The sequence below is a fragment of the Bufo bufo genome, chromosome 10, assembly GCF_905171765.1.
Source record: "Bufo bufo chromosome 10, aBufBuf1.1, whole genome shotgun sequence".
Classification (NCBI taxonomy): Eukaryota; Metazoa; Chordata; class Amphibia; order Anura; family Bufonidae; genus Bufo; species Bufo bufo.
This window is the reverse complement of record NC_053398.1, coordinates 35,736,815-35,760,906: the sequence shown is the minus strand read 5'-3', so window position 1 is coordinate 35,760,906 and position 24,092 is coordinate 35,736,815. Positions and strand designations below refer to the sequence as shown.

Here is a 24,092-nt window from a genome sequence, read left to right as displayed (position 1 = left end):
CATCTTCAGTCCTGAAGGGCTTCTGTCACACTGCAGATCAGATACTGGAGGAATGTTCAGAACGACAACGGCAGCAGTATCCAACCTCCATTCTACTTTAGCTCTCATAGTAGTAGTAGATCCTGCAGGATCAGGCAGACGGCGCTCTTCTTACTTGTGGAGGTACGCATCCAACCAGAGTTCACCAGACTCTTTCAGGGAGCTGCAGAAAACAAAGACTCTAAATGTTCTATATATATTAAGGAATATATACCGTCGAGTCGCGTTACTATGACCGCTTCCTACTCTTGACGTCGGCAGTGCATAGCTGAAGAAGGAAGTCTCGTGTGGTGTGATCTCTCCTTGCACTGCTGTGGTGGAAGTGTATTGTGAGTGGACAAATGGCAGCATTGTGAACAAGAGACGTGGAAACTGCCACTGATGTGAGAGGGGAACATCAGCTACGAAGGTGCCCGAGGGTGGAAGGACACTACAGTGGAGCAGCTCACTGCCAAAATGAATCAAGGGCTACCAGATGTGTGTCTAAAAAAGGGATGCTCAACCTGCAGCCCTCCAGCTGTTGCCAAACTACAACTCCCAGCATGTCCTGATAGGTGTAGACTGTCCAAGCATGCTGAGAGTTGTAGTTTTGCAACAGCTGGGGGGCAGCAGCAGTTTGGGCATCCCTGGTCTAAAACAAAAAACCCTACTGCGTATGGGGCTCCAGAGCAGACGGATGGTCACTGCACCTCTGCTAACAAAGTTGCATTGGCAGAAAAGGCTTAAATTTTCGTGGTGGTATTGGAATTGGACCTCCACTGATTGGAAAGGGTTGTCTGTTTTCTGCTTCATCGAACAGATGGACTTTGGCTTGCCAGACGAGAAACATCAGAGAACAGACACCCTGCAACCATTGCTGGAAGAACGCAAGCTGATGGTGGAGGTATTATGGCCTGGGGGAATGTTTTTGTAGCATTCTATGGGCCTACTCATCCATGTGGAAGGTACGCTGAACCGATTTGGGTATGAATCCATCCCAGCAGATCACATACACCCATAAATGCTGCTTGTCTTCCCTGGGGAGGATGGGATCTTCAAAACATCTCACACGGCTAGAAATGTCCGACGTTGGTTGGAAGAGCATGACCAAGACTTCCAAGTACTACCCTGGCCCCCTAATTCCCCTGCCATGAACCCAATGGACCATCTGTGGGACCACCTGTATCGTCGTGTTTGCTCTCTGGATCCTCCCCCACGCCCCATCCCTGGCCCCCTAATTTCCCAGACATGAACCAAATTGAGCATCTAGGGGACCACCGTCATGTTCGCTCTATGGATCCCCCCACATGCACTGCAGTCAGCATGGCTCCAGATACCTGTGACAACCTACCAGGACCTTATTAAGTCGCTCCCGGCCCACCTAGCTGCTGTCCGTGCTGCACACGGTGGTTACTCCGAATAGCTGATGGTCATAATACTGGGACTCGACTGTGTATAAGAAATCTCAGGGTTAAGAAATGACAGTGGTAGGAACCTGAATAAAGTAACTTACTGGACTATGTCAGCAAATGCAGTAAACAGAGGTTTGGACTGGTAATCCACACCGTACTTCTTGCAGAGTGAGCGGACTAAAGGAGCGACTTTTGAGTAGTTGTGTCGTGGCATTGTGGGGAATAAACTGGAGACAGAAAATGAACATGGTGAAATATCAAGCTATAAATGATTTACATATTAGCTTATTTCCAGTACCCCGAGTGGTTTACTCACTGATGCTCGATCTGAAAATTTAGATGTCCGCTAAACCAATCATTAAAGAAAGACTGGTCTACGTTACAAGTGGCTTGCAGCTGTGTGAGACAGAAAGGAGTATATAATCATCAAACATCATGCAGTTATAAGACGTAGTCCTTTGTGTTCCTTTGAGTCACTTCCCTTCCACTATAAAAATGTTAAAAGGGGGCTCCTTATCTGTATAATACCACCTCTAAAGGAGGGAACACTGGCGATCACTTGATTGTCGTGGGTCTGACATACCTGACCGTCTGCTATCACCTGAAAGCTGCTAGCGGCCGCTGCAGGAGACATGAGGTATTACACAGCAGCCTCAGTGAACCTCTGCTCTTGGGTCCCTCCTCTATGATGTTCCTATGCCCTAGCAGAAGCTGTCTTGAAAGGGTTGTGCCACTACTAAATGTTATTGGGATATAATTCAGCATGAAAAACAAGATACTTTTGTAATTTACTTTCTATTACAAAAATGCTTCAGTTGTGAGATATTCTCTTTACTTTGGAGCAATGAATGGTGAGATCTCTGGACCCATGTGAGGTACATGGCTACAATAAGTGGTGAGATCTCTGGACCCACCCTCGTGAGGTACATGGCTACAATGAATGGTGAGATCTCTGGACCCATGTAAGGTACATGGCTACAATGAATGGTGAGATCTCTGGACCTATGTGAGGTACATTGCTACAATGAATGGTGAGATCTCTGGACCCATGTGAGGTACATGTCTACAATGAATGGTGAGATCTCTGGACTCATGTGAGGTACATGGCTTCAATGAATGGTGAGATCTCTGGACCCATGTGAGGTACATGGCTACAATGAGTGATGAGATCTCTGGACCCATGTGAGGTACATGGCTACAATGAATGGTGAGATCTCTGGAACCATGTGAGGTACATGGCTACAATGAATGGTGAGATCTCTGGACCCATGTAAGGTACATGGCTACCATGAATGGTGAGATCTCTGGACCGATGTAAGGTACATGGCTACCATGAATGGTGAGATCTCTGGACCGATGTAAGGTACATGGCTACCATGAATGGTGAGATCTCTGGACTCATGTGAGGTACATGGCTACAATGAATGGTGAGATCTCTGGACCCATGTGAGGTACATGTCCTACAATGAATAGTGAGATCTCTGGACCCATGTGAGGTACATGGCTACAATGAATGGTGAGATCTCTGGACCCTCGTGAGGTACATGGCTACAATGAATGGTGAGATCTCTGGACCCATGTGAGGTACATGGCTACAATGAATGGTGAGATCTCTGGACCCATGTGAGGTACATGGCTTCAATGAATGGTGAGATCTCTGGACTCATGTGAGGTACATGGCTACAATGAATGGTGAAATCTCTGGACCCTCGTGAGGTACATGGCTACAATGAATGGTGAGATCTATTGACCCATGTGAGGTACATGTCTACAATGAATGGTGAGATCTCTGGACCCATGTGAGGTACATGGCTTCAATGAATGGTGAGATCTCTGGACCCATGTGAGGTACATGGCTACAATAAGTGGTGAGATCTCTGGACCCATGTGGGGTACATGTCTACAATGAATGGTGAGATCTCTGGACTCATGTGAGGTACATGGCTGCAATGAATGGTGAGATCTCTGGACCCTCGTGAGGTACATGGCTACAATAAGTGGTGAGATCTCTGGACCCATGTGAGGTACATGGCTACAATGAATGGTGAGATCTCTGGACCCATGTGAGGTACATGGCTGCAATGAATGGTGAGATCTCTGGACCCTCGTGAGGTACATGGCTACAATGAATGGTGAGATCTCTGGACCCATGTAAGGTACATGGCTACAATAAGTGGTGAGATCTCTGGACCCATGTGAGGTACATGGCTACAATGAATGGTGAGATCTCTGGACCCATGTGAGGTACATGGCTACAATGAATGGTGAGATCTCTGGACCCATGTGAGGTACATGGCTACAATAAGTGGTGAGATCTCTGGACCCATGTGAGGTACATGGCTACAATGAATGGTGAGATCTCTGGACCCATGTGAGGTACATGGCTACAATGAATGGTGAGATCTCTGGACCGATGTGAGGTACATGGCTACAATGAATGGTGAGATCTCTGGACCGATGTGAGGTACATGGCTTTAATGAATGGTGAGATCTCTGGACTCATGTGAGGTACATGGCTACAATGAATGGTGAGATCTCTGGACCGATGTAAGGTACATGGCTACCATGAATGGTGAGATCTCTGGACTCATGTGAGGTACATGGCTACAATGAATGGTGAGATCTATTGACCCATGTGAGGTACATGGCTACAATAAGTGGTGAGATCTCTGGACCCATGTGAGGTACATGGCTACATCGAATGGTGAGATCTCTGGACCGATGTGAGGTACATGGCTTCAATGAATGGTGAGATCTCTGGACCCATGTGAGGTACATGGCTACAATAAGTGGTGAGATCTCTGGACCCTCGTGAGGTACATGGCTACAATGAATGGTGAGATCTCTGGACCCATGTAAGGTACATGGCTACAATAAGTGGTGAGATCTCTGGACTCATGTGAGGTACATGGCTACAATGAATGGTGAGATTTCTGGACCCATGTGAGGTACATGGCTAAAATAAGTGGTGAGATCTCTGGACCCATGTGAGGTACATGGCTACAATGAATGGTGAGATCTCTGGACCCATGTGAGGTACATGGCTACATCGAATGGTGAGATCTCTGGACCCATGTGAGGTACATGGCTACAATGAATGGTGAGATCTCTGGACCCTTGTGAGGTACATGGCTACAATGAATGGTGAGATCTATTGACCCATGTGAGGTACATGTCTACAATGAATGGTGAGATCTCTGGACCGATGTGAGGTACATGGCTACATCGAATGGTGAGATCTCTGGACCGATGTGAGGTACATGGCTTCAATGAATGGTGAGATCTCTGGACTCATGTGAGGTACATGGCTACAATAAATGGTGAGATCTATTGACCCATGTGAGGTACATGTCTACAATGAATGGCGAGATCTCTGGACCCATGTGAGGTACATAGCGTCAATGAATGGTGAGATCTCTGGACTCATGTGAGGTACATGGCTACAATGAATGGTGAGATCTCTGGACCGATGTGAGGTACATGGCTTCAATGAATGGTGAGATCTCTGGACCCATGTGAGGTACATGGCTACAATGAGTGGTGAGATCTCTGGACCCATGTGAGGTACATGGCTACAATGAATGGTGAGATCTCTGGAACCATGTGAGGTACATGGCTACAATGAATGGTGATATCTCTGGACCCATGTGAGGTACATGGCTACAATGAATGGTGAGATCTTTGGACCCATGTGAGGTACATGGCTGGTTAAAGCTTTGTTAGGCCTCGTGCACACGACTGTTTGCATTTTGTGGACCACACAATGCGGATCTGCAAAATACGGAAGACTTCCATGTGTCGTTTGTGTTGCGTCCGTTTTTCTTGCAGCCCTATTCAATTCAATGGGTCTGCGGTCCACATTTTGTGGCCAAGAATAGAACATGTTCTACCTTTTGTGTAACAGACATACGGATGCGGAAAGGACATGGTTGATCCTGCAACTGTGACACCTCTTAAAGGGAACCCGTCATGATTAAATTGTGAGTTAGTCTGCAGCACGTTATGGAGGAGGAGGAGCTGAGCAGATTGATATATAATTTTAGAGGAAATTATTCTGGTTTCCGGCGGGGGAAAAGCCTGCCAGGCATCACTGTATCCGGAAAAAGCAAGGTTGAAGCACCAAAAGGCCTCTATACTCAAAACCGACCATTGGATCCCAAACCTGAACCTGGATTAGTCGCTAAAGACTATACGGTTCCAGTCCGTAGGAGTCCAGGTTTCTAGTTCACAACACCACTACAAACGATGGTGAGGGTGGCTGGCTGTCAATGGCAGGACATGTACTGGGCTGTGTAATAAAGGGGCCACCTGGGTCTGGATGGACAATGAAACTGTGGGAGCTGCTCATGCTTGTTGGAAGCTCAAGTGATCCTCTCTGCTGGTGGTCTGTCAGCTACGTCAATGAGTTGTAACGACCATCCTGCTTCTCTCAGTCCAATGACACACACCGCCCGCTCTCTGTCAACTGGAAAAAAATCCTTAGAGTGTGTGGTAAAGGCACATGATCTCAAGCAGTACACTACTCAAAAGTGGCCCCTGAAAGCACTTTTTTATAGTGGGGGAGGCACTTTTTTTTCTTTCATGTGGCAAGATCCTGTGTATAATCAGGCCTGTAATTATATACTGTACATATCTGTCTGAGACAAAACTGCATGTCGAGTTTTGCAGCAATCCAAAATTTCTATTCGGGTGCGTTAAGTTTTTGGTCAGTGAGTGCATATAACGAGTGGTAGGAAGTACATAAGAATGCTTACCTGCCCAGACAGCCATTCTTTGTTATCATCATAGTCTATGTGCATTGGAATATGGTTCATTTGTGTCACCCAAACAAACCAGTTACTCTCCAGGAATCTAAACCAAAGTGAGATGACAAGAAGGGTCACATGAGCGCATTCTTCAATTTCTTCTGGAACTTGACATAGACCTGGTGCTGCTCTGGATTCAGCTACATTAGTAATATGACAGCACATCATAAGAGCTGGGACATCTAGGGAATGCAAGGATGTGCCCTCATAATCTTTAAAGGGGTTGTTTGAGTAATTTCAAAATGTATCCCATGCCAGTGAATGCTATAAAATAAAATAAAAATCATCATATACTTACTTTTCCCCGCCCGGTGCTCGGCTGCAGTGGTTATGTGCTGTATATCTCTATATCACCACTGCAGCCATGTATACAATCACGGGCCTCAGTCGTATATGGTATAAGACCACTGAGGCCAGTGATTGGCTGTAGCAGTCACGTGTCATATACCTCATCGCTGCAGCCATCTATACAATCACGAGCATCAGCGGTATATGGCATGAGACCACTGAGGGCACTAATTGGCTGCAGCAGTCACATACCATATGCTTCTACATCACCTCTGCAGCCATGTATACAATCACGGGCCTCAGCGGTATATGGCATAAGACCACTGAGGCCAGTGATTGGCTGCAGTAGTCACATACCATATACCTCTACATCACCACTGCAGCCATGTATACAATCACGGGCCTCTGCGGTATATGGCATGAGACCACTGAGGCCAGTGATTGGCTGCAGTAGTCACATACCATATACCTCTACATCACCACTGCAGCCATGTATACAATCACGGGCCTAAGCGGTATATGGCATGAGACCAGTGAGGCCAGTGATTGGCTGCAGCAGTCACGTGTTATATACCTCATCGCTGCAGCCATGTATACAATCACAGGCATCAGCGTTATATGGTATAAGACCACTGAGGACAGTGATTGGCTGCAGCAGTCACGTGCCATATACCTCTACATCATCGCTGCAGCCAGAACGGCAGGGAAGAAACAAGTGGGTATAGGATATTTTATTTTCTAGTATGGGGAACATTTTGGAATAACTCAGACAAGCCCTTTAAGGCACAGCCAACACAGAAAGACTCTGTCCAAACTCAAAGTTGATGCCAGTCATCAGAACTAACTAAAATCTGGAGTCTTAGGTCATAGCTATGTATGGCAGAGGTACGAAAAGAATAGAGAGGAACCTAGGGACCAGCTTCTGTGAAAAAAAAATAGTATGGATATGGCAGCGTGCACTTACCTGACTAACATGAATAGACTGATGGTGCCACCAATCCCAATCAGAGGTATATATGTCCAACCAAATCTCACGTAGAATGAAATCATCCAGGCCAGATCCTGTGGAGAAAATTGAAACAGCGAAGTTCTCAATGATCCTTAAAAAGCACCTCGCAGCAGGACCAACCCTATTATGCAGGTCATATTGCCTGGTAAGGTTGACCCTGCTGATCAGAATGATACCTGTCTTGTGGAAATTGGTTGTGCCATTTTCACAAACAAAAGACTTAGGCGGTCATTTATTAATAAATACGCGCCACAAGGGAGCTGGCGTAGTTTAAAGCATGCCGCGTGGCCGGCGGCACCAAGCGCCTAAGTTATGTAGCGGCCTGAGCTTTTACATAACTTTGGCGCATCCGCGGCCAGCGCATGGAGATTAAGACCAGCGTATAAATCGCCAGTCTTAAAGGGAACCTGTCACCGGGATTTTGTGTATAGAGCTGAGGACATGGGTTGCTAGATGGCCGCTAGCACATCCGCAATATCCAGTCCCCATAGCTCTGTGTGCTTTTATTGTGTAAAAAAAAACAATTTAATACATATGCAAATTAACCTGAGATGAGTCCTGTACGTGAGATGAGTCGGGGACAGGACTCATCTCAGGGTAATTTGCATATGTCTCAAATCGGGTTTTTTTACACAATAAAAGCACACAGAGCTATGGGGACTGGGTATTGCGGATGTGCTAGCGGCCATCTAGCAGCCCATGTCCTCAGCTCTATACCCAAAATCCCGGTGACAGGTTCCCTTTAAGACTGGCGATTTATACGCTAGTCTTAATCCCCAGCTTCACGGCTGAAACACTGACTGACTTTCTCATGGACATGTGAACACGGCCCCTAATAGAGCACATGGACCCTTTAAGACACCCTAGATACGTCTGAAGGTGGCTTATACATGATGACCTACTAGCCACAATGGAAACCTACTCACCCACCACTGCCTGCGTTGTACAGCAAAGTAGAAGATGTACCACTGGAAATAGAGCGGGAGAAGAGCTGGAGGGCCAACTACAGAGGAAACAGATGGAAATGAACCCGGGCAAGGTCAGGACAAGGACGACGTCATCTGTTCTGCAGGGTTAGATACTTACTCAGGAAGAAGTACTTGTGCTGGTGATTATATGGCATGTGTTTCTTCTTTTTAATTCCAAGCTGGAGAAAATGACAGACAAGGCGATTATGGGTCAATTAAAGGAAAATCTGGGCTACTGACATATAACATTTCCTACTTGCTGTTCCTTAGGAAGAGATGGAGAACTTTTTTCCGCCATTGCTTTACAGCAGGCATGCTCAACCTGCGGTCCTCCAGCTGTTGCAAAACGACAACTTCCAGCATTCCCGGACAGCCTACAGCTATCAGCCTACAGCAAGGCATGGTGGGAGTTGTAGTTTTACAACAGCTGAAGGGCCGCAGGTTGAGCATCCCTGCTTTACAGTATGCTGATATCGTAACATCACTGTGACATTACTGTTTGCCTTTTCTCTGAACGGTGACATCACAGTGTGCCTGATCCTAGCACTTTCGCATCACTGTGTGCATTTGCCCTGTTTTCTGACATTGCAGTTTATTTTATTCCTGCCCTATGACATCACTGCGTCCATCATTTCTATACTGTGACAGCACTGTACATATAAAGAAAGGATCGTGCACTCCAAAATAATCGAGGTGCTGTGGGTAGCGATATCTCCCCAATTCTTTTTTACACTGCATACAGCATGCTGGATTATTTCATTCGCATTTTGTGTTTATGGACACTTGTTTGGCACATTAAACACTGAATTGCATAACGGCTCATTTTAGACGACCGTATGGGTTTTGCGTTCAGCAAATTGCGGATCCGCAAAACACGGATACCGGACGTGTGCATTCTGCATGTTACAGAACTGCCGGCCCTAAGACAGAAATGCCTATTCTTGATAGGACATGTTCTATCTTTTTTGCAGGGCCACGGAACACAAGTTCGGATGCGGACAGCATACGGTGTGTTGTCCGCATCTTTTGCGGCCCCACTGAAATGAATGGGTCTGTATCTGTTCCATATAATTGCAGAACGGATGCGGACTCAAATATACGGTCGTGTGAATGGGCCCTTACAAAAATCTCTCTCTGCATGGGAATATCATTTACTAATCTGAAATACGGATAAATTAGGCGTATTTCAGGCGCAGACGGCGGCGCACCGCTATCTTCCGACTTCTCCCTGCTCACACCAGGTCTAAAACTGTGGGCTTGGCATGGGCAGGCCCGTCTCATTCATCATTTGGCATGCCTGTTTTGGGCGTGGAAAATCGTCTAAATGTTAGACAGCTCCTGCGCCTCTTCATAACTTCGGCGGAGCCACCCCCAGCTATGGACCTTTATTAAGAGCGGTGTCTAAAACGCCGGTCTGAATAAATATGCCCCATAATTCCTGTGCACCGACGTTACTGGGGGTATTGTTATCTGTGACATCTGTCATAAATGACCATAAAACATGCACTTACCTCCACTGACAGCTTTTTGCCCAGTGCAAAGAAAAGAGGGTGCATGTTAATGTCAGGGTCCTTGCGGAAGCAGTTGGGTTTGGCATGATGCTGGAAGTGCAAGTGATTCCACCAGCTGGCAGGAGCACCCTGAGTGTGCAAACAGATGGCACGTAAATAAAGTAATCCCAAGAGGACAGCAGATAGTAATTTGCAGGAGGCTATATAACAACTCCCAGAAGACGATATAGAGATGACGATTCACAGGACCATATATAGATATAATGCTCATCATAAGATACGAAAACTTTGATCATCCCGTTATTATTCCTACATACAACAGATAGCTCAAGGGAAACGGTCATCCTTGTTGGTACACACAACAACCATATCTAGTGATAATTGATCCATTGTGATTACAGAAGCAGTAGCAGCAGGGAGAACATACAGCAGTAATGAGCAGTGTTGCCATGAATCCAGCACTGGGGTGAGACAGTAAACCCTTACGAGAGCCAGCAGCAGTGTCTCTGTGTTTCTGCTTCCCTCTCTGCAGTTGCTCCCTCCTCCTCCTCAAAGACTTCCATCTGCAGTAGCCGTAACCTCATCCCTTATTGAAGCTAATACTCCATCTTTATCTACACCCTACTGAAGACAGATGCTCATTTGGCTGACAGCTATCTCCCCTGACTCTTCCATAGATGTGGAAACTCAGGCTGGCCAAACATGCATGTACCCTAAATGAGTAGAGGGAAGAAATACGCTGGCAGACACCAATAGCTCAATCCCTCATATGTCGTCAGGAAGAGTAATTGGGCACCCATACACGTTAGATAGTCAGCTGGAGCCAGCAAAATTGGTGGGTTCAGCTGACATTTATCTAAGGTGTATTGCCAGCTTTATCATTTGGATTGTCAGGTGTGTAGATAGGACTCTTTTTCCATTCTGAGCATAATGGTTTATGTTTATGGGTTGTAACATGATGGCTGGTAAAGTACTGGAGGGAGGGGTATATCTCACCCGGAATGCTCAGATGGGTGAAGTAAAAGAATTCAGGACAACTTTTATTTAATGATCCTATATTTTTATGGATTGTGGGTAAGTATTGGTAGAGGGGCCAGCTATTCCCTCCCCCACTCCAGTATACCACGTTCCCCTAGCCCTGTGATGGCTAACCTCCGGCGCTCCAGCTGTGGTAAAACTACAACTCCCAAGATGCACACTTGCTTGGCGGTTCTCAGAACTCAATAGAAATGAATGGAGCACGCTGGGAGACACCACAACTGGAGTGTCGGAGATTAGCCATCACTGCCTAGCCCGAGGCAAACCCAGGGGTGGCTGCTGAGCTAATTACTGCGTGAAATGCTAATTCAGAGTCGGTGACTGGAAGCTGCATGACCTGCTGGCTGAGTAGAGCCTGATCATGTTTTTACCAAATACCTAGGTGAGGTGACGATTCTGTTTAGTTAGCGTCCAGGCGGACAAGCACTTTATGTGGCTGTTTTTGGTTTATTTTGCCGTGGAGTGATACAAGTGAACATATAACTTGGATGCCATTATCTTGTTTTGGACAAAAAAATAAGCCGTGTTGGACTTTTTAAACCGCTGAAATCCTGTGAAATCTCTCATTGCCAACCCCTGTTCACATACAGACCCCAACAGGGTGTATTATGGCTATTTACCAGCATCAAGTTGTATGGTAACCTAGTACAACACCCTTGAGCAAGATGACTAAGAAAGTTATAGAAAAAACATTCATCCTACAGATCAGGGATCAGCAACCTTCAGCACTCCAGATGTTCTGAAACTACAACTCCCAGAATGCTTCATTCACTTAAACAGGAGTTACAAGAACAGCTGTGCAACTGTGCATGCTGGGAGTTGTAGTTTCATAGCAGCCGGAGTGCCGAAGGTTGCTGACACCTCCTATAGATTGTCATAATAAAGAATAAAAAGTCAGATCTTCACAACGTTGTAGCTTGGATTTAGCTAGTTCTTACCTTTAATTGTCCAATCACAAATTTATGAAGCAGGTGATTCCATTTTGATTTACTAAAAACTGATAAGTGGCCAAAGTCATGCTGCAACCACCCTGCTTGTGCCTAAGACAAAAAACAAGAATATATGGTGACTTCATGGAAGACTTTAAAGCGGTTGTCCCACAAAAAATATTCTACAGTTCTAAAACCAGCCCCTGGATCTGAATACTTTTGTAATTGCTTGTAATTAAATATTTTGCATAGCCACTGAGTTATTCAAGAAAATGTATCTGTATAGCGCCACCTCCTGTTTGTTCTTTTTCTTATTTCTTTGTCCTGCTCACTGAGATGGCCGCACATGCTCAGTTTCATCCTTCAGCTGACTCCTGAGCTGTGATAGGGAGAGCTGAGACACGCCCCCCTGAGCTTCAGCAGAAAAGACACGCCCCCTGAGCTGCCATTTTGATATAAATCTAGCAGAGCAATGAATGAGGAGATCTCTGGATCCATGTACAGGGCTGGTTGTAGTTTTGTTAGAAAGAGGTTGCCATGTACTATATGATATCTGATTTTAATTTTTTACATTATTCATGGGATAATCCCTTTAATGGAGCGATGGGTGTTTGATCGCTGAGTTTACCACTGATCACGAGAATGGAGGTCCCCTATTTAAATGAAGCAACAGTCACACATGCAGCCACTCCATTAATTCTGTATAGTGTGGGCATTCGCTCTGATAGTTAGGATTAGCGGGTGCAGCACAGAGGCAAAGTACAAGTTCATGGGGAGTCGTCACCCACCCAGCACTTTAACTACTCTCAGTAAGAGCCGTCCCGGATCAGCTATTACAGCCATACTAAAAGTATCAAGGTGTCAAACAGCAACTGCTGCTGACATATAAAAAACGGCTCTTACTCCACCGAGGCCAGAAACCTCGGTGACACGTACCTATCATCCATGATGATTTCTTGTACCTTCTTACATAACTCCCCCCTTTGTTCAACCCTGAGGGGGTCAACACATGCCATACAGTATACTCGGGACAGGGCATCCACATTTCCCTGCAACCAGCCTGCCCTGTGGTCTACGGAGAACTTAAGGTTTTGTAAGGACAGGAACCACCTGGTGACTCGGGCATTTCTCTCATGTATTCGAAGGGCGAGAACCCAGTAGAGGACTGGGGCACTTCTCACACTGCAAACATAAGATAGGGCAAAAGGAGGTCCCAGTCCTTCCCATCCTTAGACACTACTCGTTTTAACATGGGTTTTAACGTTTTATTAAACCTTTCTACTAGGCCTTCAGTTTGTGGGTGATAGACGGACGTCCATATCTGCTTGATGTTCAGCAACTTACAGAGTTCCCGCATGACCTTGGACATAAAAGGGGTCCCCTGGTCAGTCAGAACCTCTTTAAGTAGCCCCACTCTGGAGAAAATCTCCATTAACTCCTTTGCTACTGTATGAGTTTGGCCAATTTATGTCGCAGTGGCACTGCTACCGGGTACCGAGTGGCGTAGTCTAGGAATACCAAGATATGTCGGTGCCCTCTAGCGGACTTCGGTACTGGGCCTACGAGATCCATAGCGATTCTTTCAAATGGAGTCTCGATAATCGGGAGAGGCACTAAGGGAGTGCGTAACAGGTGCTGGGGGCTAGTTGTTTGGCAGGTTGGGCAAGACTTACAAAAGTCATCCACCTCTCGAAACACACTGGGCCAGTAAAACCGTTGTAGTATCCGGTCCTGTGTTTTCTGCAGTCCCAGATGACCCCCGAAGAGGGCTAACTCTAACACGAGTTTTCGATAAGCCCGAGGCACCACCAACTGTTCAATGGGTTCACCCCGCAGCTGGTTTACCCGATAGAGCATATTCTGGTTGAACACAAAACGGGGAAACATCGACCCCATCAACTATTACCACATTCTCCCAAGCCCGGGATAGGGTTGGGTCTCAGCTTTGGGCTGTACCGAAATTCTCCCCGGAGATGTTGAGGTCTGCCAACTCAGGTCCCGGTGGCAATTCCCCCACGTCTCCCACCATTACCCTACGCAGGGTTGTCTCCTCCTCTTCCACCAAGGTGGCAGTCACCCCTACTGTTGGCCCTTCGGCCTCAGGTTCCCAGGGTTCTGGCCATCCTCCTGAACAAGGCCAATCTCCTGGGCTCACCCCTGACTCAGGGGTACCAGTCACTCTCACAACCGGCCATAGGGCCGGAAAACCGGGAAAGTCTCTCCCTCCCATATTGTTTAATATCTTTATCAGCGAAATTGCAGAAGGCCTCGATGGTAAGGTGTGTCTTTTTACTGATGACAAAGATTTGTAACAGGGTTGATGTTCCTGGAGGGATACACCAAATGGAAAAGGATTTAGGAAAACTAGAGGAATGGTCAAAAATCTGGCAACTAAAATTTAATGTTGATAAGTGCAAGATAATGCACCTGGGGCGTAAAAACCCAAGAGCAGAATATAAAATCAGTGATACAGTCCTAACCTCAGTATCTGAGGAAAGGGATTTAGGGGTCATTATTTCAGAAGACTTAAAGGTAGGCAGACAATGTCATAGAGCAGCAGGAAATACTAGCAGAATGCTTGGGTGTATAGGGAGAGGCATTACCAGTAGAAAGAGGGAGGTGCTCATGCCGCTCTACAGAGCACTAGTGAGACCTCATTTGGAGTATTGTGCGCAGTACTGGAGACCATATCTCCAGAAGGATATTGATACTCTAGAGAGAGTTCAGAGAAGAGCTACTAAACTAGTACATGGATTGCAGGATAAAACTTACCAGGAAAGATTAAAGGACCATAATATGTAGAGCTTGGAAGAAAGACGAGACCGAGGGGATATGATAGAAACTTTTAAATACATAAAGGGAATCAACAAGGTAAAAGGGGAGAAAATATTTAAAAGAAGAAAAACTGCTACAAGAGGACACAGTTTTAAATTAGAGGGGCAAAGGTTCAAAAGTAATATCAGGAAGTATTACTTTACTGAGAGAGTAGTGGATGCATGGAATAGCCTTCCTGCAGAAGTGGTAGCTGCAAATACAGTGAAGGAGTTTAAGCATGCATGGGATAGGCATAAGGCCATCCTTCATATAAGATAGGGCCAGGGGCTATCCATAGTATTCAGTATATTGGGCAGACTAGATGGGCCAAATGGTTCTTATCTGCCGATACATTCCATGTTTCTATTATGAGTTTGTAGTGCAGGTTTGCGGCGACTGCCACTTCGTGGGTCCACCTGCCGGCTACCGTGGTTAGAGTCACCAGCGCTGTGGGGTAGTCTTTTAAGTCTCTGTGAATGTACATCACCCCAACTTTCCGGCCAGTATACTCAGCGGACCGCAGTAGGGTAGCCCTTACTAGTCCAGCAGCGCCTCAGCTTCAGTGTGTCCCACTTCTACCTGGCACAAGTGGTCTAGAGCCTCCGGGGTACCTGTGGCACAGTTTCATAGCATACAGTGACTGACGGTAACCACAATTAGTGTCCATGGGCTCAACCCGATGAGGACACTCAGCCCTTATATGGCCAGGTTCCTGACACCGCCAGCAGATTACCTGGGTCCGGCCCATAGTGGGAACCTCCCAGGTGGGTTTCACGGCTCATACCGTTGGGCCTGGGGTTTACCTGCCCCTCTCCTGAAAGAACGCCCCTTAAGATTCTTAGTAGCCTCGTAGTGCTCCACCAGGTCCACCATTTCCAGGGCATTTCCAGGAGACACCTGGCCGATCCAGAGCTGGAGAGGGGGTGGCAGCGCCTTCCAGAATATGTCAGCCAATAGTCTATCCAGCATAGCCGTGGGACTCAGCACATCAGGCTGTAGCCATTTTTGCAAAAGGTGGAGTAAGTCATAATACTGGGGTCTCATGGACTCAGCGGCTTAAACCCCCACTGATGTACCCGCTGGGCCCGGACCAACACATTTACCACCAGTCTTGCCAAAATCTCACCCTTTACACATGGGTAGACGGCCGCTTGATCGTCCGGCAAGTCGATATATACGCACTGGGACTCTGATGCCAGGAAAGGAGCGATGACCTCAGTCCACTGGTCTTGGGGAAGCTTTTCCCTGGTGGCCACTTTCTCGTACATCGTCAGGTAGGATTCGATGTCGTCTGCGGGTGTCATCTTAGGGATCGCTGCACGGACTGCTTTCCTGGCATCGTGGACGCTTGGGGTTGCTCCTGCTATCTGAAAAGCTATCACGTGTTGTAGCCTCCCATTGGTGCAGGTTGGTCTCTCGCTGCTGTAGATTAGCTTCCACGAGGGACTTCACAACAGCCTCCATTTTGTCATGGGGTATGGGTTGTAATACAGCTGGTTTGATGTACGACATACAACCGTGCCCAAAAATGCAAACCAAAAAAATATATTGACGTTCACGCCAGTCTCACTGCGCTTGCCCGCATCCTCCACCAAATGTGGAGATTCGCTCTGGTAGTTAGGATTAGCGGGTGCAGCACAGAGGCAAAGTACACAGTTCTTGGTTCAAAACATCAGTGTTTATTCACACGTGAAAGCAAAAACAAAAACGCAAGTTGCTTGGTGATCGTTCAAACACATGAAAAGTTCATATTCAAAACAGTCACCTTTTCTCCTGGGTGTTACTTCACACCCTGTTGGAAGTTCTGCTTTGTCAAGTCCACAGGCAGGCGTTAGGCGGCCTGTTCACCCTCACAGCCTGGCTCAAGCCGCGGATCCCAACACAGCCCTCAGATCACAGCACACAGACCTAATGAGCTCCACTGTCAGATGGAGGTAATCCTTCTCACCTGGCAGTGCTGGCTGGTTTTTATGCCTGGCAAAACGCGGCCTGGAACATGGGGAGTAGTCACCCACTCAGCACTTTGACTACTCCCAGTAAGAGCCGTCCCGGATTAGCTAGTACAGCCATACTAAGTATCAAGGTGCCAAAAAGCAACTGCTGCTGACACAAAAAAAAACGACTCTTACTCCACCGAGGCCAGGAACCTTGGTGACACGTACCTATCATCCACGATGATTCCTTGTCCTTCTTACAATAGGTGCAGCGCTTTGTCTTCTCCAGCAGTCCCGGAGAGCAGCGGTTCACAACCTGCGGTACTAGTGCCCCAAGGGGTGCGTGCCGCAGGGTGAGGGGGTACATGGGACTTCCCTAGCAACCAGAAATGTTTCATTGCTGGTTGCTAGGGCCTCTGGACATTCCACTGTATCACCGTCCTATGGTGGGTTTCTTACTACTGGGGGGCTCTTTAGGGGCATTAAAGGGGTATTCCCATCACATTGTCTGATAGGTGCGGGTCCCACCTCTGGGATCCGCACCTACAACAAGAACGGAGCGGGGAGAGCTGTGGCTGGAGGACCCCAGATTTCCCGGGTCTGTCCACCACCAAGCGCTGCTCCCATAGAAGTGAATAGGAGCACACCGGGCACACGCTGCCCCTGCTCCCATTTATTTCTATGGGGCAGACGGAAATAGCCCGAGCCAGCGCTCTGCTATTTTCGGCGGCCCCATAGAAATGAATGCGCAGTGCGCCCTCTGTTCATTTACCTGCTCTGTTCTCATTGTAGGTGCGGGTCCCAGAGGTGGGACCCGCACCAATCAAACAATGGGGGCATATCCTAGCGATATGCCCCCAATGTGTGTGATGGTAAAACCCCTTTAATACTATTGGGGCACTATAAGGGGACATATTTACTACTGGGGCACACTGGGAGCTTTAATTCTACTGGGAGCATTATAGTGGGCTTTATAACTACCAAAGGGCACTGTGGTGGGTTTTATTACTACTGGGGGCACTATAGGGGCATTAGTAATACTGGAGGCACTATAGGTGAGCATTATTATTTCTGGGGGCACTGTGGGTGCATTATTACTAAAGGAGGCATTATGGTGGGCTTTATTACTGGGGGACTATGGGGAACATGATTACTACTATGGGCACTATGGGGGACATTATTGCTATTTGTGGCACTATTACTAGTGATAGCAATCTGAGAGAGAGTTATTACCATCTGTGGGACTTTTGGGAGCACTATTACTGTGGAGGTCACCCGGGCACAGTATCAGCTTAGCACAATTATTTTTCGGAGACACCGTTTACGGCACTATTACTGTCATAGTCACTATTTGCAGGCCACAATTATTTTTTAGGGCAGTGGGTGTCATTTATTATTGAATGAGGCACTGTCTGGTACTAGTATTTTCAGGGGGACAGTCTGTTTCTGCAGTATAGTATTAGGGAACACACCAGGAACAGTATTGGGAGTGACAGAATTGAGTGTTCAGAAGATGGGGAGAATGAAGGAAAAGTAGGAACCTGATGTCTGTGTGGCAAACTCTGTAGAGACAAGAGATGACTGAAAAAAGTCATCATGGCGGTCTGGTCTGAATGGAGAAGATGAGGAAAGAGAACATCTATATCAGAGGACACGCCACTGGATGTAAGAGGTATGTAGTGCTGTAGTCTCCTGTATGTTTGGTAGTGCAGAATGTAATCGTTATCTATCATGGGTCCTAATGCGGTGTCTGTCATTTTGACTGGAAGAGTGCTCTATGCTCCGCTTCTTTCTGTCAAATCTGAAGGGACTTCTGACAGAGGTATAGAAGAGGGCCTATAACAGCAATGTGACAATGGTCTCATTTAGTTAACATTTATCACTGTTCGCTTCCTTGGGGTACTCGGTTTGGACTTCTTGTCAATAGGGGGTACTTGACGAGAAAAGGTCGAGAACCACTGCCGCAGAGAATGAATTGAGTGGAAGGGTGCATGCTTTACCACCACTCCATCAAACAGGGGATACCAAGCACTGTCACTATATAATGTACAGCGCTCAGCCTCTTGAACCAACTGGACTGTGGCAGTGCCCGGTGTCGGACCCCCAGTGATCATATACGGATATATCCCTTTAAGACATTTACAGATATAGAATTTATCTTTAATACGATAGATGTCCTAATCATTCAATATTAGGGCGAGTGTCCAAGGTGGCCATTTAGATATAGAGATATCTGACTAAGATGGGAAGGGGTATTCCCACCACAGGGGTATTCCCACCATACAGACATGTACTTCGAGTAGTACACACTAGTATCAGCCTCTTTCTTGCAGTTCACCTACCTGGACGGTGCCGAGAAGTAAAGCTGTGATGAGAAACGGAATAAGAGAGGTCCCGAAATAATGAAGAGTCATCCAGGCCAGTGCATCTATCAGCAGGATGTGCAGGAGCACACCAAGGAAAAATAATTTATTGGGTTTGAGGAGACCCATCTGCTCCACCGTGGAACGCAGGGCACGGAAATCTTCCACCATAATGGCCTATGAAAGAGAGAAGAAACCAGCAATTATGGGCAAAGACGGACAAATGACAGGGTGCAGACCCTCTGTCACATGGAAAACTTACATTCTTGCTGGGCTCCACAGATGGCTGTCCAGGCGCCAGCTCTCCGATCAAAAGACATTTCATGTGCTTCTGCACCAGCTCCTTATCTATGTGGAATGCAGTGAATGGATCCTGCGTATAGACAGTGCAACAGTAAGATCGGCGGAAAACCCCTTTAAATGGGTCACATTTTGCAGACAGGTATGGAACATCTTCTATCTTTTTGCGGAACGGACATACAGATGCAGGCATTTGTATGTCTATTCCACAAAAGGTTAGAACTGATCCGCAAAATAAAATGCGGACTGCACATGGGACTGTATCGGTATTTTGCGGATGCGCGGTTTTTACGGTCATGGGCATGAGGTCTAACTAATAGAAACTCCAGAGTAAAGGTGTCCATATACATACCACTAAAGCCATCTGAACCCGCCCATTTTGGCAGGAACCATGAACTACCCGTACGTGTATGGGGGTGTACCAACTCTCTCCCGACTGGTGATGTCAGAGGAAAGAAGCATCCTGCATGTTAAATTCCAGCACCCTTCTAAGCCAGACCACCAGAGGTATCTGCAGCTGCTTACTCTTCTTTCCCAACTGCATGCATGTGTATGGGTGGGTAGGGAAGAAGAGTTGACGGCTGAATGAGCGTTCACGGGCCCCTTTACGCCAGACCCTATTAACACTACTATAACAACAATCCCTGCGTATGAACATCATAGATGGAGGTCTCCCACTCGAGACCTACTGGGGGCAGCTACTGTAGGACTACAGGGGTTGTCACTCCACTTTCCTACAGTCCTGAATAATAAATCTGCCTAGTTGTGCTGCAATTCACCCCCTGCACTTGTCTTGCTCATGTACACCAGGTGACGTCCCCTCTTGGGGCCACAATGCACATTTATAGCTTAAAGGATAACTGTCTTTTTTTTTTTTTTTTTTATGTAATTGGGTTGGTCTGACGAAGTTTACCTTAGTTCCGTAGTTAATACTTTTGTATAGGTATTGAATTACTTGGTAATTGCAGCATGTTCTTTCCTCCCCCAGGCATTTCAGTGGTGCGGCTAAAACAGGGTTCCTAGGTGTCCTCCGTCTCCTATCTTCTACATACAGAAGACGGAGGATGTAGTAGTGGGCAGTCCAGAACGCTGCGTGCGCGCTCCTGTCGGACCGAGATAGTGGCGATATTCGCAATAAAAATTTGCGATAAAAATTCGCGATCAACTACTCAGGAGGAAGAGCGCGTGTTTAAGTCTGGAGAAAGCCGATTGGTTGGGACGAGGCTGCGCGTTCCCGAGATGAGCAAAATTAATTCTGGGTAGTTAGGGAGGGAGGTCTCAGCCTCAGGGTAAGGGCATCGGCGGCCATCTTGAGAAGATAGTCAGAAAGAAGTCTTGTGAGGAGCGGTTGCTATGGACGGAATCTTATTAAACAAGTGTTACGTGAACACAATAATTAGTGATTAGGGATTATTACCACAGCAGCAACAACATATATGAAAAGTGAATTTTGAGTGAAAATGTGACGGTTATCCTTTAAATCTGAAATAAGACCCCCACCTATCATGTGCCATTTATAATACTGGTGTCTTCCTACGTGGCAGAGGGTCCTATGGGTGGTAGTAGCTGCAGCGCCTGCCCTTGTGTATTTCTACATATTAAAGGCAAAGTCTCCTTTAGAAGCACCTTGATGACCATCTTTTTTGTTCCTGATAGGTGCAGCAGGGCACCACGGATTTCTATGGGTACTGTGATACCGCTCCATAGATCCTAGGGCTATAATACTGCAGCACGCATGAGCCTTTAGGAGGAAATATCCTTACGCCATGATTGGAAACGAGGAATATATACAATATGATGAGCTTAGTAATAATAGAGAAGGTATTTCTCGTCTGGTTCTCTTCTCCTCAGGCACACGGGGGGTTAATCTGTGCAGGATGCCGTGCTCTCAGCCGCCACAGGCCCCACCTCTGGGGGATACAGAGGATATGTGAGTGGAGGGAGGGAGTGGGCCGGGCACATGGTGGGACCACAGGGCTGCACCAATCCTGTGAATGAGTATTACAACCGGTGTTGTGAGGAGGATAGCACCTGACAGATTGTAAAACCCCAGTGTACGCACAATCTGCGCGGCGTGAGGGCTGGGGGCAGGAGGAAGCGGAAGAACGACAGGCCTGAGGAAACCTTCTAGTACCAAGCATTCTTCTGAAAGATATTATATTAAGGCCTCTTTCACACGGGCGTCACGGATTTTGTCCGGGTGCGGCAAACCTGCGCAATTTCAGTCAGTTTTTTCCGCGCGAGTGCAATGCGTTTTGCACGCGCGTGATAAAAAAACTGACTGTGGTACCCAGACCCGAACTCGGACTTCTTCACTGAAGTTCGGGCTTGGGATCGGTGTTCTGTAGATTTTATTATTTTCCCTTCTAACATGGTTATAAGGTAAAATAATAGCATTCTGAATACAGAATGCTTAGTAAACTGTCCATTGAGGGGTTAAAAAATAAAAAAAGTAAACTCACCTCATCCACTTGATCGCGCAGCCAGGATCGTCTTCTTTCTTCTTCCTGCGGGACCTGCAAAAGGACCTTCGATGGCGTCATCGCGCTCACCACGTGGTGACGTCAGAGCGAAGGTCCTTTTGCAGGTCCTGCAGGAAGAAGACGATACCGGCTGCGCGATCAAGTGGATGAGGTGAGTTAATTTTTTTATTTTTTAACCCCTCAATGGACATTATACTTAGCATTCTGTATTAAGAATGCCATTATTTTACCTTATAACCGTGTTATAAGCGAAAATAATACCGTGAATTGACTTTAATGGGGTCCGGGGTTGCTCATCCATATTTACTTACATTATCACTTAGCAACCATGCGTGAAAATTGCACCACATCCGCACTTGCTTGCGATTTTCGCGCAGCCCCATTCATTTCTATGGGGCCTGCGTTGCGTGAAAAACGCTGAATATAGAGCATGCTGCGATTTTCACGGAGGTATGGATGATTCATTGTGATATGCAGGGTACTCACAAGGCACAGACAACACAGAGACCGCGCAGGCGAGTGCACTACACAGCGCAAGTGGGTCTGTTGCCAGGGGCACACACTGGGGGGGGCAATCCGATCTATGATCTCCCCTTTGCTGCCAGAGGATGCGCCTAATTTATGAGGAGGCGCTGTTTCTAAACAGAAATTTCTGAAAACTGGCATAAATGAAGATAAATGCGCCGGGCCCGCTAGTCAAGCCCACTTTTTGGTAACATGTCGAGGGCGACGTAGACAGAATATGTTGCAAGTGGCATTTAAAAATGAGCAAACACTGGGTTTGCCGGGAAAGTGGCGTCAGGGGGGGATGGGATAAGACTGATGTCAGCACATTGTTACCGGCAGGCCCAGCGTCCTGACCTCATGTCCATACATTGTGCACGGACACAACCCAAAAGACGTGCGGCTCCAGTAATAAGAGGTACAATCACCACCTCAACCATTACATCTGCAGACATTCTGATCTAAGTGCACACCATTCATCTGCTACCAGCCATGAGATAGTGAAATATCGCATTTACATCATATGTACAGATGAATAATAGCGAGACAGACAGATAGATAGACAGACAGACAGATAGATGGATAGATAGATGGATAGACAGACAGATAGATAGATGGATAGGACAGATGATAAATGTATGATCGCTGAGGCCCGACCGCTGGGACCGCCAGTCCTATACGTTCTGAATGGAGCAGGTGGTTGGACATGTGACCATTCCTCCACACTCCTCTAGAAGGGCTAGTTTGGGGCCCCCGTTCTCACGAGCAGTGAGGGTCCCGGTGCAGGAGCCCCAGCGAACATACCATGGATAGGTGAGAAATACTTTTTCTGGTCAGTGTGAACAGGATCCAACCGCCTCACGTGTATGGGCGCAGCCCTGTCTACCCCCGATCTCTGCTGGCATCCTCAGGGGCGTAGCTTCAATCTCCTGGACTGCAATGTACAGTCTGTAGCTGGGCCCCCACCATCCATTGGTGTCTCCTTATGCGGCGGAGGGGCTTTTAGGGTCCCCTCAGACGCCAGGGCCCAGGTGTGATTCCTACCTCTGCGCCCCCTGCCTAAACCTTTTATTCTGTGGCGGACCCAAGGACGGTTAAGCGGTTGTCAGACCTGACAGGATGTAGGCACCGGGTACGGCAGCACTCACCGTGGCGTCCTGGCCGGCGTAGTGGCTGATGACTCTGGATCCGCCGGGGTGTTTGTAACAGAACCTTGTAATGTCGTACACCTTCCGCTTTATCACCAGCCATCGCTCCTCGCGTGTGCAGCGCTTCTGGACATCCTCCCATGTAAAGTATGGCAGCTCTCCGCAGGAACCTGTCCCTTTATCTGCCATGGCTACCTCTATGCACCTCCTGACTGTGTGATGATCGGACCTAACTACAGGTGCATTCACTCTGCTCATTCATAGTCTATACTGCACTGTCTACAAGTCACTAACACCGACCCTCCAAGACCCCCATACGCGTCATTCCATCCCCATTGTCCGCACTGCTTGGACAGATGTTCCCCTCCCTATAAATCCCCAGTCCCTCTATATATACCGTAATTACCCCGGTATACGCGCCACCGCCTGTCCCTACAGCTGCCTGTACACCGACTCCTCCGACCCAGTGCCCGGCTATAACGCTCTGAGCTTCAGCACCAGCAGTTCTTGGACTGCGGCGGCATGACACACCCACCTCGGCGCCTATTGGTTCCCGTATTAGCCTATC

The 24,092-nt window shown here is 47.3% G+C and overlaps 1 protein-coding gene across 1 annotated transcript; it reads right to left on the bottom strand.

Moving 5' to 3' along the window:
- On the bottom strand, positions 1-23,994 carry FADS1 (fatty acid desaturase 1). Its single transcript, XM_040410717.1, has 12 exons — positions 23,525-23,994; positions 19,352-19,462; positions 19,069-19,266; positions 11,988-12,089; positions 10,012-10,140; positions 8,619-8,679; positions 8,459-8,535; positions 7,488-7,585; positions 6,185-6,281; positions 1,747-1,826; positions 1,532-1,657; positions 1-202 (listed from the first exon to the last, which is right to left on the bottom strand). Exons 1-12 carry the CDS (start codon positions 23,780-23,782, stop codon positions 151-153), a joined length of 1,389 nt encoding a protein of 462 aa, XP_040266651.1. The 5' UTR covers positions 23,783-23,994; the 3' UTR covers positions 1-150.
- Positions 23,995-24,092: the final 98 nt, after the last annotated feature.

Coding starts and splice junctions, on each gene's coding strand:
- FADS1 (XM_040410717.1), bottom strand. CDS start 23,782: ATGAGCAGAGTGAATGCACCTGTAGTTAGGTCCGATCATCACACAGTC. Junction 19,267..19,351: donor CTGTGGAGCCCAGCAAGAAT/GTAAGTTTTCCA, acceptor TCTCTTTCATAG/GCCATTATGGTGGAAGATTT. Junction 1,827..6,184: donor AAGAATGGCTGTCTGGGCAG/GTAAGCATTCTT, acceptor TGTCTCACACAG/CTGCAAGCCACTTGTAACGT.